General features: G+C 36.5%; 1 protein-coding gene across 5 annotated transcripts in view; it reads right to left on the reverse strand.

Moving 5' to 3' along the window:
* Positions 1-16,562, reverse strand: part of TENM3 (teneurin transmembrane protein 3) — a 582,429-nt gene that overhangs the window by 47,958 nt on the left and 517,909 nt on the right. For 4 of the 5 annotated variants that reach the window (XM_046648641.1, XM_046648644.1, XM_046648643.1 and 1 more), the window contains 7 exons: positions 16,123-16,339; positions 14,993-15,112; positions 14,157-14,418; positions 9,235-9,502; positions 7,739-7,882; positions 3,097-3,346; positions 2,370-2,390 (listed from right to left, as the gene is read on the reverse strand). In XM_046648641.1, the coding sequence (XP_046504597.1) occupies positions 2,370-2,390; positions 3,097-3,346; positions 7,739-7,882; positions 9,235-9,502; positions 14,157-14,418; positions 14,993-15,112; positions 16,123-16,339 (1,282 nt within the window). The remainder of the gene's footprint in view (positions 1-2,369; positions 2,391-3,096; positions 3,347-7,738; positions 7,883-9,234; positions 9,503-14,156; positions 14,419-14,992; positions 15,113-16,122; positions 16,340-16,562) is intronic. The other variant, XM_046648642.1, reaches the window with a different exon arrangement.

A 16,562-nucleotide genomic window follows, 5' to 3' on the forward strand; every position in this document is an offset into this window, starting at 1 on the left:
AACCTATCTTGCTTATCTCCTTCGCAGACCCCTGTAACTTGACTTGCTCTATATTCTTTCTTCATGACTGTCCTTCTCTTTCTTCTTCTTGTTCTGTTTAAGCAGACTTCATTTTTAGACCTAGGTCAAATATCACCCTTTCCGTGAAACTTTTCCTTACGACACTCCCTAGTCTCTTCCTCCACAGAATTATTCTCACGGTATAAGCCATGGACATGATTAAGCATCAAAGAACGATATGGATAATGCTATTTAGTCGGTTACCTATATATCTTATTTCCCCTACTGGACTGTGAGCTCTGAGAGCACGGACTTTGCCTTATGCTACTGTTTGTCAAAGTAGTAGCACATGGTAAGTGATCAGTTAACAGTGATTTAATAAAGAGGAATACCAATATAAAACCCAAACAGTGTATTTTACATGCATGGTGCATAAAGAAAATAAAGGAGTCCAAACTTAGCCAGAATAATGTACAGAGGAGAAAGGTTAAGGAGGATCATGAGAGAGGGGTTACAACGAGTATCAGTGCCAAACACCATGAGTTAGCACATAATGAGTACACATTATAAAATATTGTTAATAATAATATAGCTCTAATTTCACAGATTTTTTTCCCCAGTGAAACAGATTATAGCTCCAAGTAATTTGTGAAATGATTGTGAAATAAATCTAGCTTTTTGCATACCCAGGGAATTATCGCATGGAAACCTAGCCATTTGGACACATAACTGGCTGCGTGGAGTAGTGGAAAGAACACACCTTTTACAGTGGTTCAAATCTCTGCTCCCCGTTTCTTAGTTATGCATCTTGGGGCAGATATGTAACCTCCTTGAGCCTCAATGACCGCATCTGGAACCCTGAAGGACTGTTGTGTGCATCTGCAATAACATATATAAAATATCTGGCGCCCTGCCTGGCATGTAATAGGCTAGCTTGTTAAAAGGCATCTGCTCTGATAGTTTTTCCTGTCTTGCCTCCAGCATTTTCACGTTTAGTTGGTGTATACATCTGTTTGTCTTTCCTCTTTTCTCCACAGTTACCAAGAGGGCAAGGCCAGAAAAATTTTGGTATTCTGCTGTGGTTTCTAATAGTAGAGCTTTGCATGCTCAATAGTCCAGAGAAATATAGTGTTAATCTTAGCACGTGACTGAGCTATTAGCTGATAGTACAAGATCAACAGGGGATCTCAGGAAAATACGCCTGGTCATATTGACAGGCAACAGCCATACATCTTTCAGTAGAACTTTGCTTTTTATTTCCTAGTTGTTAATCTCCACACAACGGTTTAAATGGGTTACATTGATTTATTCATCTCAAGGATCTCATACAAAATATCACTAGTTTTTCCATCTGTTATCATTTCATTAGATATTTTAATGGCCAAACTAGATCTAGCATGTCCAGTATGTCTTGTTTTTTACTAGCTTTACTTTAAAACGTATTGTTTTTTCCCCTTTCTTGCTGTCCCGAGGAAAAATTTTCAGTCAAAAGTATCCATATAAAAGCTTTTCCTGTATCTTCCCCAGTTAAGTGTACACAGCAAATAGAAAAGGAAAAACTTTTCAATCTATATATTTGCTTCAACTGCATTCATCCTTAGCTCTGAGGAAAGTCTTTTCCTCCATAATAATATCAATGAAAACATTACTTCTTAAAACTCAAATCTGGTAACTCTCTCAACTTAGGAAAACACAGCAGTGATGAATTTACTGGGGAGTTAATAAACCTTAAGCTTTAGGGCCCCTCACTTGTATGGGTTCTAGCCAAGCCCAGTGAGGGCCCTGGCAATATGTTCACACAGTGTTACATTTTAAAAAATTTGCCAAAGTAAAATTTTTTAGATTCTTTTCCTTAAACAGAGGCCCCCAAAGTGAATAAGCTTTGGGCCCAATAAACCAGGATCTGCCCTGGCTATTGGTCAAACTAAACTTTCTTTAAACTCTACTGTGCTTCAAATTTTGTTTTGTTCAACATGGCTTAGATTGTGCAAGTCTAACTGATGTTTAGAAAATTAACTACTACTAACCTGAATGATTACACAGGTGCCCTCCGCCATATCATACATTTGAAGAATTTTTTGTTAGAGATGTTCACTATAATAATATAATAATTTTTTCCAATGAAATTTACTTTATTAACCAACTTGAAAATATTTTTCAAATTATATTGTATATATATGGCATAATATACATTGCAATATATTATATAATAATAGTGCATTTAAGCAGTTTTAATTCCTTAGATGTTCTGTGATACTGCATTTCCCCTCTCATGATGAAATGTTCTTAGAAAACAGTGTCAGAGAGTCACAGTGAAATGTGAAAAGGACATTTGAAAATACACAACAACCTTTAAGCAAGATGCTTACCTATGTCTAAAATCTTTATTTCTTGGTGGAAGCAGATAAAAAAGGTGAAAAGAAAGCAGAGTTAGAAAAGGTTTCTAAAATATAATGAGTTGAAGACTGAGATTTTAATTATTTGTATGGAAATTGCCCACTTAAGCAGAAATAACACTGGAAATGAATTTTTTAGGCCACGGCTTATCAAATAATTTACCAAATAGGATGATTTCGATAATCACACACAAATGAACAAGGCAAAGACAACAATTTGTTACTTTATTGTCATTATTGTTCCTGGGTTAACCCAACTTGAAGATCCAATATTCTACTTGAAAGTTATAGTCTCAGTTCATTTACTATTATGCCCTGATATCGTAGGAACGTATTTCATGCTTTACTTTCAGTCACTGTGAGATAAAAGAGAAACAACCTATATCACAAGGTTATTCTAAAGACGACTAAAGGGATTTAAAAATCATAGTTCGATCCTATCGAAGCCTAGAAAATTCACTGGAATCAGTGAGACAGTTTATATATGAGGTAACTTTACACTCTTTTGTACATTTATGCCACAATATATATGCCTTCTGCTTTTCTTAACTTTAACCAACAATCCAACTTCTTTCTAGGGAGAATTTTAAACATTGGGAAGATACATTTAAATAAATAAATTAGTACATTAGATTCAGCATTTTTTTTTATAAAGGCATGTTTAGCTTTGATTAAAATCCCCAATTAAGGAAAGACATACCTTAGTTCTAAAACACTTGTTACGTTTCCAGAAGGGAATATCCGCCGAACATAGTTGAAATCCCCTACATATAGACTGCCATCGATCCCACAAGCTAATGCAACTGGGGCCAACAGTTTATTACCATCAGCTTGACCATTGCAACTTGGGCACGAGATGCTGCGCCTTCGTCCGTTGCCCATGATGCTACTGACGACGGGAGGCTGTTGCGAGATGAACTGGTTTTCCCCATTCCCCTTGTACAGTATACCTAGAAGAAATAAGATGCATTTTTCTCATGATAAAAAGAGTAAAGATGAAAAGTAAACACGTTCACTAGAGAGCTAACTACAATTCAGTGTCTTTTCGATTTGGACTGGGAAAGCTTTTATTTAAAGTTCTCTTGGAAAGAACTCCGTTCAATTACCTAGTATAAAGGATTATATGACAAAACATATAGGATATATATAAAAAAATGCTGTCCGTTCTGGATTTAAAGAATGTCTGGTGAAAGAAGCAACGATGAACAAGAAAAATTAAAAACCCCAGTACTCAACGTCAGTGATTCTCAAACTTGGTTCCATATTGGAACTGAATGGGGAGCTGTAAAAAATATTGAAGCTTTGAATTCACCCTGAGAGATTCTGATTTAATTGGTCTGGGGTGCAGACTTGGCACTGAGATTTTAAAAAACTCTCCAGGGGCCAGCCCCGTGGCAGTGTAGTTGTTAAGTCTGAGTGCTCCGCTTTAGTGGCCTGGGGTTTGTTGGTTCAAATCCTGGGCGTGGACCTACACACTGCTTATCAAGCCATGCTGTGGCAGGGGTCCCACATACAAAATAGAGGAGGATGGGCATGGATGTTAGCTCAGGGCTAATCTTCCTCAAACAAAACAAAACAAAACAAACTCTCCAGATGATCCCTATGTGCAACCAAATTTGAGAATTAGGCTCTACATAACGTTCTTTAGGGAAGAACAAGTTTGCCTAATTGTTAAATGATGTTAAAATACTATATATTAATCCAATTCATAAAAATGTGCATCGTAAGTATGTATTTCTTCCTTATGAGTTTATCATTGATTTTAAAAAGTTAAAAATACTTCATGGAAAACAAAGTTAGAAAATATATATCAAACTTCCATTATACTACTATACTGTCAAAGAATATTCTCCTTGCTTATATTCTTGTTTGCTATAAGAATGCATATATCCACAGTTATGCAAAAATTCAAACTTTACAAAATTGTTGTGGAAGGGCAACTTATTATTTCAAGTGTACTCTGCTTTAAGGTATGAGAGTGCCAATAATTTTAAGAAGACAAAATGCCACTGCTCCATTACGATCTTCAATGAAAACCTGAGAAAAAAATTCCAAATGAATATTAAGTATTTTCATGGTTAGAAACTATATTTGAGTTGAGATTCTAAATTCATTCATTTACGATTATTACATATAGATCAATGGTTTCATTTGGTCTGATGTACACTGGGTGGTCAGCTGTTATTGTCCCATACGTATTTTGTGACACTTCTCAATGTGTTATTATCTGTATAAACTACCTGCTGTGTTGACTTTAGAGCTGTACATGTTATTCTCATTGAATGTTCTACGTTTTAAAGTGTTCTCCAAACCAGCCAATGCTTACACTTTTTAGCAAATATACTGTTAAAAAAATCAATCCCATGAAAGTACAAACAGGAAACTTGAGACAGTATTTCTTTCTCCCACTTTGGGATAATTTTCAAGTGAAGAAGAGATCAGAATAACTATGTTCCCCTTACAGCTCAGCACACTTCAGACGAATTCTGTGATTACTCTCTTAATGCTTTGCTATTTGGGTGATGTAACAATCATAGCAAATTTACAAAGGGAAGTCAGGAAAGATCAAAACAGGTTTATTCAAATTTAAGGAAAAATACTCCAAATATGGCTGGATCGTAACAACGGATGAAATGCATTTTGCCTTGAATATTCAAAGAATACATTAATGATATCTAAGATCCTTCTTTCTATGATTGCATTAGTGGACAATTACTGAACTATAATTTCCTAGAAGAGCCGGTTCTGTAATTTTCATCAGAAGAATCCTACAAGCCAGCCTACTGCTCTATTGCCCCTGATTGATTCGGTCATGACTTTGAACGATTGGTCCTCCATGATTCTCCCCCATTATTACGTCAGAGGGGAATGATGAACATTAGAGTATTTATTTCCATGTTTCAGGGTGCCTGCACAAACACCTGTCGCTGTCTACATTTTTGCCTTCTCTCCTTCCTTAATACATTTTCATAGCTTGTCCACCTTGTCATGATTACAAATCACTCTGCTTATTCAATTAGACACATGTCACTTCGAAAAGGCACTACTTGTCAAACTGTTCTTGGATAAAATCTGAAATCACAATCAGTTCACTCTGTGAATTAGGTTACCTCATATTTTAAATAACATGTTATTTAAAAATATTAAAATAACATATATTTTATAAAATAACATTTTTTGGAGGACAGAATCTTGGGTAGTCTAGTTTTTACATCTGACCTGATATTTTAATAAAAGCTAACTCTATGTACTATTCTGGTAGAGTGTGTGTGTATATGTGTGTATTTTTATTATATATACAGACACAGAATATCTACAAGTTTCTCAATCTACCCACTTACTATCCTGAGTATTGGGTATCCTAACAGTGTTGAATTACAGAGGTACGGGCTTTCCTGGAGCTCTTAGCGTGTAGTCTCCCTACTGGTTCATAATCTGCTGGGTGAAATCCTGGAGCAAACTATTATTCTCGTAATAACTAACATGCAGCTAGAGAGGTTCCCCCAGTTTTGTTTGTAAATAACTTCTGAAGGAATATATAGCGATATGTCAAACTGTGGGAAATACAATTTCAAATAATTTAATCAAGACCAGTTCCTAGGATGGCCGGCACATGGCTTTGCATTTTGAAAGACCACAATGAAGCCTCGTGTTACTAACATAACAGACTGAAACTAGCACTGCCCAGACACCGCTGATGATTAGGGATAACATACGGAGCATCCTCCTTGGTTGGGAGTCCCACTTTTCCAAAGTGTGTGCCGCATGTGGCACTAGTCATCAGCTCTGCCCCCAATCTTCAGCGATGCAAAATGAACTACAACCTGATGTCCAGGGCACACTTGGAAATGGAGCAGAGTTTAGTACTGCCCCAAATAGGAAAGGTGGAAAGGGTCTTTCTGTTTTGTTTTTTTCTTACTATTGATTTGTTCTGTACTATTCTCTTCCGGAAGTAACGTACCAACCAGCATTTTCAAGCCTTGGCTTGGAAATTTCCTTACATTTAGTGTATTTGCAGGTTTAACATGTATCCTCTCCAACAAAAAATTTAAAAAAAGAAAAGAATATCAAAGCAACATTAATCTGAAAAATGACCACTAATCATAGTTAAACATTTAGTCGTACTGCATGCTCAATTCAACATTCTGAATAGTCAAAAACTTCTGCAAAGTCAAAAGCCAGATTATTTTGCCAAAAATGTGAAGTCTCCTCTGGATATTTGTAAAAGGAGAGTAGAGTTACTAGCATGATGTGGTTTAGGATAGGAGGCTAGAGTGCGTTACCTTCAGGTTCAGCTTTTCTAGCTAAGTACCTATAAATTATCTGAGATGCAGCCAGCATATGGGCCAAATGTAAAGACAATAGAATTTGTTTAATATAAATAATATTCTTTATGAGATTAAGCTGGTCACATTTTGCAAGTAATTTATCTCTTTTGGTTTGTGATGCCTGAAATAAGTTTTTTCAGAGCATATTCACTTATATTATAAAAGCTACTACAAGTTATACCCTTGATTCTTGCTTTTTTCTCATTTTTTCTTTCTTGCTTTATTCATTTTTTCCTAATATTTACAAAGTCAACCCAATCTGAGTGGGAGAATACTTATTTTCTCAAATACACAGTCTAACAAGAACTGAAAAAAAAATCTAGACCTTCAGAATAGACTATCTAAGGATTAACTCTATTAGGAATATTTTGGTAGTCGCAAGGATTTTTATTTTTTCTTGACTTTTTAAAAAATCCTGGGTGAGCCTGGTGACGCAGTGGTTAAGTTCCCACGTTCCGCTTTGGCGGCCAGGGGTTTGTGGGTTCGGATCCCGGGTGCAGACCTAGCACTGCTTGTCAAGCCCTGCTGTGGCAGGCGTCCCACATACAAAGTAGAGGAAGATGGGCACGGATGTTAGCTCAGGGCCAGTCTTCCTCACCAAAAAGAGGAGGATTGGCAGCAGTTAGCTCAGGGCTAATCTTCCAAAAAAGATACCCCTCCCTCCCTTTTTGATAAATCTTCCTAAAGTTTTTGGGATCAATTCACTGACTTACTGTAGAATTAGACATCCCTGGATGAATCTGTGGCAAAGACTCCCACATAGAGTCCTTTCAATGCTGCACCAAAGTCAGTCCCTTACATTCCAATGGTGAAACTATTTTGGAGATGGATATACAAAAACAGTTCATGAGAAGAATATTATGTAGTTCCACGTGAAGCTTTTATAGTTTTAAAAAATATATCTTTATTTTTTTCTTCTGATTCTAATCCTACAGCATGCATAGGATAAAACGTTGCTGTAATCTAATCAGTTTGAAGGTGAACAATATTAACTGTCTGTGAACAAGGTCTTACCATTCTGAACATCCAACACATGATGTTTATCTAACGTCCAACCACCCATGTTGGAAGCATCTAATTCATAGCCTTGTAAAATGGCGGTCCTCTTTTCCCACAGCGTCAGGTCCAAACACGACTCATACTCGTATCCGACTGACACTGGAATCAAAACAAGTCACAGTTCATCTTCTCAACTACAGGCAGAAATGCAATTTATTTTATTATTTTGATAAAACTGCTTTTTCCACAATTGTGTTCCGAGACTATATTTCCACTTATTTATGAGCAGAGTTTATTTTTTTATATGAGAAGATTTGATCATATAAAAGGTGGTTTTCTAAAAAAATGATCTCCAAACATTATTTTTGTACTGATTTAATAGAAAACTAGTATTTTTTCCCACATCACTCTTTTACAAGGGGTTCACAGCACAAAATGAAGTTCACACTGGGCAACTGGTTAAGTAATTAGATCGATCAACCAGCCCCAAATGGTGACCAGATGGTAACAACTAAAAATGATATTTGCTCCCTGAATAGCTAGAGCTGTTTAGTTTCCAAGGGTTTTAAGTTCTGGAAAATATTTACAGTAAGTAAGGTCCAATAGAGCAAAAAAGATGGCCAGATTATGACATTATATTCACATGGTACTATCAAGAATGAACAGTAAAATTAGCAGTAAATTAATATGAACAAATGACAAATGAAAAGCTTCAGAGTTCACAATGAAACATGGATTTGAAAATTTAGAATAAAGTGAAGGGAGAAGGGACAATTGTCTGATTGATTTGAATTAATTCAAGTCCAAATTATATATTAATTTCAGAATAAAACGTTTATCATATTTTCAGGTAAAAGCTACCAGAACAACATACATGTTATCCTTCAGTTTTTGATGTTCTGAGCCTGAGCTTGAAGCTGTACTTTACGTATCTCACAAGTCAAACTTTGTATTGTCCAGTCGTTCAGAGAAACAACTGGTTTGACTGATGTTTTAAGACTATCCTTCTACTGAATTGACTGAACTGAATTGAATTGAATGGATTGAACTGAATTCAGTCAAAGGAGCTGACATAATTTTTGGACACAGATGTTGTCTGATATCCTGTTAAATATCATTATAAGTTGAACTTACACTTGTTGTTAGATACAGAAAACATAAAAAAGAATAAGGAAGCCAAGGAGATACTGTTATAAAGAAAAGAAGAAAAAGAAAAAAGGGACACAATAAGAAAAAACAAAACCACGAAAAAAAGGATATGACGACCTGAACTCTCATTCAGAACATTCTTCTAAGACACAATTTCAACCAGAAAAATGGACCCTTTCTCCTTTTGTCAGAGGGAACACATTCCTTTTTCCCATGGCAGATCTAAACCAACCCGCTTACTGCTTACTTACTGCCTTCCTATCTGTTCATCCATTGATTTCCATGTGTTACAATTAATTTTATGTTAGTTCTGACTTCAGGACAACTTTTTTTGATGCAGAATATATTTATATGGAACTTACCCACAGCTTCAGACAGACCATAGACCTTCTGATTATATGCATCTGTTTTATCCCATATAAAAGTATAGGCCAAGTTTGGTGAGGCAGGAAACCACTTTTGAAAGAGTCTTCCCACTACAGCTACCATAAGATGAACCTTCATTAAATTAAATGGTATAACGGACTGGGTCATGGTGATCTTGAGAACTGACTTATATCCTGCAGCTCTGGAGCTCAAGTAGGACAGTTTGAGATCTGTTCCAGGAATTGTGGTTTCTTCATGGAGTACCTAGGTTTGAATAAAGCAGAAGGTATGACTACCAGCTACGATATATTTAAAAGAAGCTAGTAGAGCAAATAAACCAAGACACCAAAGAATCACTATTCACAAATATGCAGTTGAACTATCTCATTCAATAATTAAAAAGAACTCTGCTGCCAGCCCAATTTTATTCCTCCTAAAAGCTTCATGTCATTTATTCTGAGTTAATCACACCTCGGTCGCTACTCCTCACACAGGAAACAGTGTGACTGCTCCATCAGGCTGACATGCACTGACTTGTTGGCTTAGAGTCACAGTGGATTCTCACTAACCCATCTTTCACCCCAGCCGCCCTGGAGAATTAGAGCAGACATCTGTAAGATGGTTAGCTCAGAACAGGGATGTGGTCTAGGCCAAAGATCTGGCCTACGCCAGCTGGCTCGTTTGGGGATTAAACCTATGCCCATGGCCTCGTCAGCTGACTGGTCACATCCTATAACGACAGGAATGATAACAAAAAAGACCAACACATTTGGATTAAATTGTAGCAAATTCCATTTCCATGTTGAAAGGTAATAGAACAATAGCCTATTTTCATAATTAGTTCAACATTGAGCTAGGGCTCACCACTGATTTCTGATATGATGGTAAATGAACTAATATGTTAAAGCTGTGTAAATTTCCCCCCAGAAAACAATTAGTGTATTATCGAACGCACACAAAATACATATATACTGAATTCAATATATACTTTTTGAATTAAAAGTTAATATAATTACCTGCATAAGAATGATCTCCTTTAGAAATTTGTAAAAATCATATTCTTAACTCTACAGTTTATCCATCAGTGTGACTAGCTCAATGAATTTATACTGACATAGGCAGAATGTATTACGCCAAAACATTATTTTAATCATTTTGAAAAGTATATTTTATGTGGTATACAAAGTCTTTCTGAACAGTTCAGATTCAACTTACTAATACCTCTATTAGTGTGCTTAATAATAATAGCTCTTCATCAGCTTATTAAATACATTTTAAAGTGCAAGGCTATCCATGTTCAAGAACCTGCATCAAGAACTCATACTTTCTCTACTAAGAATTAAATAGCATCCTCAAAGGATTCCTCATCGTTGCCATATTAAGATTCATTATTCATACACAAAGGACTACATTTTTGTGTTAGAAAAATCTGTGAATAGTGATTCAATGTTCAGTCGTGTTTCCCCTCCCCCTCAACTCCTCTCCCATAAAACCGTTAGAAATGATGTATACCTGTCATCTCCAAATTCTAGTGAGTAGAATCCTTGATACTGAGGGCATAGCTGTCAGTTTCAATATAAACAATCACACAGTTGGAAGCAGCACAAAACAATGAACTAAGCAAATGTCCATGCTGGCATGGTGAGTCAGTGTTGCCATGAAGAGGGACGTGATGCAATGTAATAGATTAAGAAGGCATTGCTATGCTATAGCAGATTTACCAATTTATTACAGTTGGGGTTTTGCTTAACAAACACATCGAACAAATTCAACCGCAAACTGTCTAAGCGAAATAGTTTATAAACAGACAGAAACTTTTTAGAGCTCCATTGACTCAGGGAAACCATTACATTTAAGGTTGACAGTACTTCTGGAGGAGTGTAGGGTGAAAATCTAAACAGAACTCGCTGTTCTCCCACCATTGAGGTGAAACGGGTTAGTTTGAAAAATAGATCCTGTGACTCCTGAATGGCCCTGAAAATATAAGTGATGGAACCCTAAAGCATGGAATTTATTTCCTCTTAATTTATTTTCAAAATAATTTCTCATAAATTTGATAGGTTTTCTATATGTAAGGCAGTCTTTCACTAATATATATTTCCTAAGACCTTGTGCTTCTCTATTTCAAAATATCAAGTGTTATTCCTAATTTTAATAACTGGTTATATTGTCTTTGTCATCAGTAACCCACTTCCATGGAACAAATATCTGTAATTTAGTTCATTAACGTATGCATCTCTCCTACGTAACTTAACTTGACCATGTTATTTTGCATTGGTGGGAAGAGTAAATCCAGCCAGAGTGGAAAAATAAACCATTAAGCCTATTTTCTTGCCAGCTGCATGATCTGCAAGCCCCATTCTCGACCCCAGTAAGCCTCCAGTTAGAAACTATGTCCTGCCAACTCTACCTTCCAAATCTCTGTCTCATCTGTTCCCTCTTCTCCATTTCCACCACCATTGTGATGGTTGGGTCCTCTCCATCTGAGCGTTGGATAAGTATGGAAATAAAGTGAGCACTAGTCTGTTCAGTGATCTCTTTGTCTCCTTCAATCAACTACGCATTTTGTTACTTGAGTTAGCTTTTGAGAAATGCTGAAAAAAGTCATTGGTCCCCTGGTTCCATATTGCCTAAAGAATTCAAGGTCTCCATTGTATGGTATTTCAGGGCCATTCATAATCTGGCCCCACTCTTTCCCCTTATATGCCCTAGATTTAAATCCTTCACCAGTTTTTATACAACATCATGTGCTTTTACCATCATGCTGTTGCTCACACGTCTTCAATCTGAAACATCCTTTCAACCCTTTCTAAGGTCAACCTCCTCAGTGATGCTTTCTTTGGTTTTCTTAGGAATTGACCTCTCTTTTGAACTTCCACAGTTCTTCAACCAAATCTTGATCACATTCAGTAGGGCAGGATCCAAGTCTTATTATTCTTTTTACCCTAGTAGAGTACCTTGTACATAATAGGCTCTCAGGGAATTTTTACTAAATGTTTTATGACCAAATGATGGAATGAAAAAAAAAAATCCTTCCATGTATTCGTGGAACTGTTGACTATTTGAAATCCATTTCAATGACCTGGTTTGCTACATATGTGCCACCTATAGACAGACACTGCCTCTAGGTTAAGTCTATTTTAGGACAGGCTAAGAAGTTCAGAGTTATTGCAAGATGGACCCTGGGGAGGAAATGCTAAATTGAATAAGGTTACAATGAGTTTCTGAAAGCTTCAGCTCAAGGTCTACTTAACTGCTATGCCATAGATCACTGAGGCGTCCCTTCTGCATCACATGTGCCTGTGAGAAACTCCATATTTTGTTATCCTACACCTTCTTGGCATAACTTTTCTAATCTCTATCGACACTCTCTCCCTAGGGGATCTCATCCCATGCTCTAAGTATTTCCATAACTGCAATGTCTTGCAAATTTACATCTTTAGTTCCAGCCTCTTCCCTGGACTCCACTCTTACATGTTCACTTTTCACCACTTCTACCCAAACCACCTTTGTCCAAGCCACCATCATTTCTCCTGTGGACTTCTGAGATGGCCTCCTAACTGGTGTCCTTGTTTCAACCCTTGCTCAATACAGAATATTCTCAGCATAGCAACTACAGTGATCCTTTTAAGCAGGAAATCAGTAACTATTACTGCTCTGCTTAAAAACCCCCAACAGCTTCCAATTACTCAAAGTAAAAAGTCCTTCTCTTCACCATGGTCTTCAAGGATTTGTGAGTTGTCTACCACAGCCTTCACTCCAGCCACACCTGCCGGCCTCTTTGCCATTCCTTGAACAAGCCAAGTACAACTTCCCTTGGAGATTTTGAGCTTGCTCCTGGCTCTGCCCGGAATGCCCTTCCATTTTGGGGGTTTATTCTTTCACTTTCTTAAAGTTCCTGCTGAAACGTCCTATCAAAGAGATCTTCCTGTACTACACTTTCTAAAATTGCACCTCCATCCACTTTACCCTGCTTTAGTATTTTCAAATAAGTCATATCACAACCTGATGTATATTGTTGGCCTCTCTCTCCCCGTTAGTTGGTGAACTCCTCGAGAGCAGGCACTTTGTCTGATTGGTTTACTGCTTTGTTCCATTATAACAGTGCCTGGTGCAGAACAAGTACTCAATAAATATTTGAAGAATGAAAGTGACAAAGCTGTTATGTCCTGTTATATTTTAAAGGCTAGATATTTTTACTTAGCTATTGATGAGTAAAGTTCATTATTATTTTACCTAATGTCCTACCTTTAAGATCTGAAAGTTATTTCTAGTTGGAAACATAAAGAAAACAATCCCCAGATATTTCAATAGATAAAATGAATAAAGTATGACTATTTTTTAAAAAGTTACGTAGCTTTTTTTTCTCTGTGGGGAACAGGGCTTTATGAACCATAAAGTATTAGAGCTTAAAACATGACGCCAAGTTTTTAAAATAATTATACCTTGAGAAAATTAATGAACATTTTCCGTTAAAAATCATTGTTTCTAAAACATTCTTGACTTACAATAATAATTAAACAGGAAGTTATTGAGAGTAAGGACCATGTACAATAGCTCTCAGTACCAATGTCAGTCAGGAAGTCAGGTTTTTATAGGCACTAAAAACTTTTTCCAATGAATGAATGAGCAAAGACATTATTAAGCTTTTGAGTTTAAGCTGTTTTCTACTTGGCTGCGACTAATAAATACATACAGATATAGCCTGAATAAAAAGTATTTTGAATAGATCTTTAAGAAACAACCATATCCTACTCTAACAATACCTATTTAGTACACACACATACACACACACATCACATTCTATAGAATTATTTAGGATAGTACTGGAATTCTGCAATCCTTTTTTAAGATTCTTTGGAAACCACACGATCTGAAAATAGTTTATTTAAAAGTACTGCCTGCTAGAACATTCTACCTGTGTTTCTGGAATAATGGGACTGTCTTCAGGAGAAGATCTAAAAAAGGTGGATAAAGGTGATGACACAATGATAGGATTTGGCCTCACGAATCCACTCAGATCACAGCTGGGAATGTCATTCTCTTCTTTCTTCATGACTAGGGTATCCATCACATAAAAGACATTCCAGGGAATCCAGACAGTATGATACTGAGTGAGGAATGGGGATCGTTCAAATACCAAAGTTAGAGAAGCCCCACCGTTTGCCACCAAGTCAAACCTAAGGAAAAACAAGACATACTTAGTGAATTATTTGGATCTCATGTAACTCCCAACACTTACCTCCTTAAATTAATATGCTTTATAAAGAAAATCAACTTTTCCTCCCAAATTTTATATGAAATAGTTTCAAATCTACAGGAGTATTAAAAGAATTAGACAATGAACACCCACATACCCTTTATTTAGATTTACCAATTTATTAACATTTTCCCAAATTTGCTTGATCTATCCACCTAGCTACTCCTTTTTCAGAACCATCTGAGCTTAACTCATAGATATTATGAAATATCACCCCTAAATATTTCAACATGAATCTTCTAAGACAAAGAACATTTTCCTACAAAACCACAATATGATCCCCATGCCTTAGAAAATGAAATCAACTTTCAAAGAACCAAATGAGTATATGACTTTACATTTCTGCCACCTGTACTGTCACAGATTTCTGGAGTCTGGAAGTTGTTGCATTTCTATATTCAAGGGGATAATAAAACGTGCCGGGTGAAATAAGAACGACTAGTTTTTATACTTAAAATACTTCAAACAGAGATAGCGCATTGGGATGAACTCACATTCCATCCTGGCGGGTAATAGTATATCCATATTCTGGGTAGTGGAAAAATGAGACATTTACTCCAATAAGTGGAGTTCCATCAGCAGTTAGCACTTGGCCTCTGATGACGGATGCAAGGCTGGAGGAAGAGGAGAATAATTAGAATGAACAGCAGTCTTCTCAGGCCAACATTATCATGATTTAGAGATAATTCAACCTGAGGATACAACACCACGATCACACGCAATCAATTGTTACTCACAAAAACCAGACCTGAAATACTTGCAAGACAATGTCCCTTTTAATTAGGTATAATTCACATTCCCCAAATGCCTGGTGTTTACCCTGGGTTTTAATTCATTGCAGTCTAACTTTTGGAGAGTTATCAAGACCAATAACTTAGAGATGAATTTTTTAAATTACAAACTGTGGTTTTTTTCATAAGTCATATATCTGGTGCTTACATGAAGAAAAGTAACTTTACAATTAATTCAGAGGCAATCTGTAACTCTGCAGGGACCAAGAAGTACAAGATTTAAGTGCGTAATAAGGAACATTTGTGCACCAACTTTTGATCAACTGCTGGGCCTGACTGCATTAATGCAGTTAAATTATTGCAGACCCAGGCGTTCGGGTGTAAATCGTCTTCTTTTGCTCAGTGAGACACAAGACACCTGCTTTCACTTACTGGTTCATTTTCAAGTCATTACTGCTCCGTAAAGCACCAAACAGCTTATACAATCCGACTGCCATGCCGTTAGCAGTTCCATTACATTAGTTCATAATTTATATTATTTAGTGAGCTCTGAGAAAAAAAAAAGTGCACTTCTGTTTTGCCTTTTGGGGTCTTTTCATTGCTCCTTTTGAAACATTTTCAACTGTGCTAACAAAATCAACTAGTTAAATGAAGATTTATTGACTCCTTAATGGGATGTCCTGTTACGTCTCAGGTACTGAAATCGATAGAGTATGCGAATTATGTCAAAAATGGTTGAAACGTGAAGTTTGGTGAAGAATTTGCCGAAAGAGGAAAAACTGTATTAAAAAAAAGCACTTTCCTCAAATGCACAATCATCAGCATTTCACATAAAGTGCATATAACTGTTGATAATATCACTACACATCTATACAAGGAAAAGACGCACTAACCTCTTATTGAAAGGGCTTTCTCCAGGTATAACATGGGTGCTATCAGATCCTATAAGAAAGCTGATTCGATCATAGAAGGATTTGGCAGCTTGCTGAGACGGTGATTGTAAGCTCTGGCTAATGATATCCTGAGGATCAGGCAGTCCACGACAGTACGGCTGGTTTTGGCAAGAACTTTGTAAACAGCAATCAGGATCCATGCAGTCAACGAGTCCATCTGTAAGAGAAATGTAAGCCAGTAAGAGAATTCCCCTTTTTATGCTGTGATGTAGGGCAAGTTTTGTTGGTTGGTTGGCGTTTTTCACATCAAATGATTCGCTCCCCCATCTGAGAGTAATTTCTACGAGGCATACTTTTTGAAACCAGATGAAATATAAATACAATACTTGCAGCTGCTTTCATAGACAGAAAATATTTGGATTGGAGATGATTGAAAAGAA

This window comes from Equus quagga, chromosome 22, assembly GCF_021613505.1.
Source record: "Equus quagga isolate Etosha38 chromosome 22, UCLA_HA_Equagga_1.0, whole genome shotgun sequence".
Taxonomy (NCBI): domain Eukaryota; kingdom Metazoa; phylum Chordata; class Mammalia; order Perissodactyla; family Equidae; genus Equus; species Equus quagga.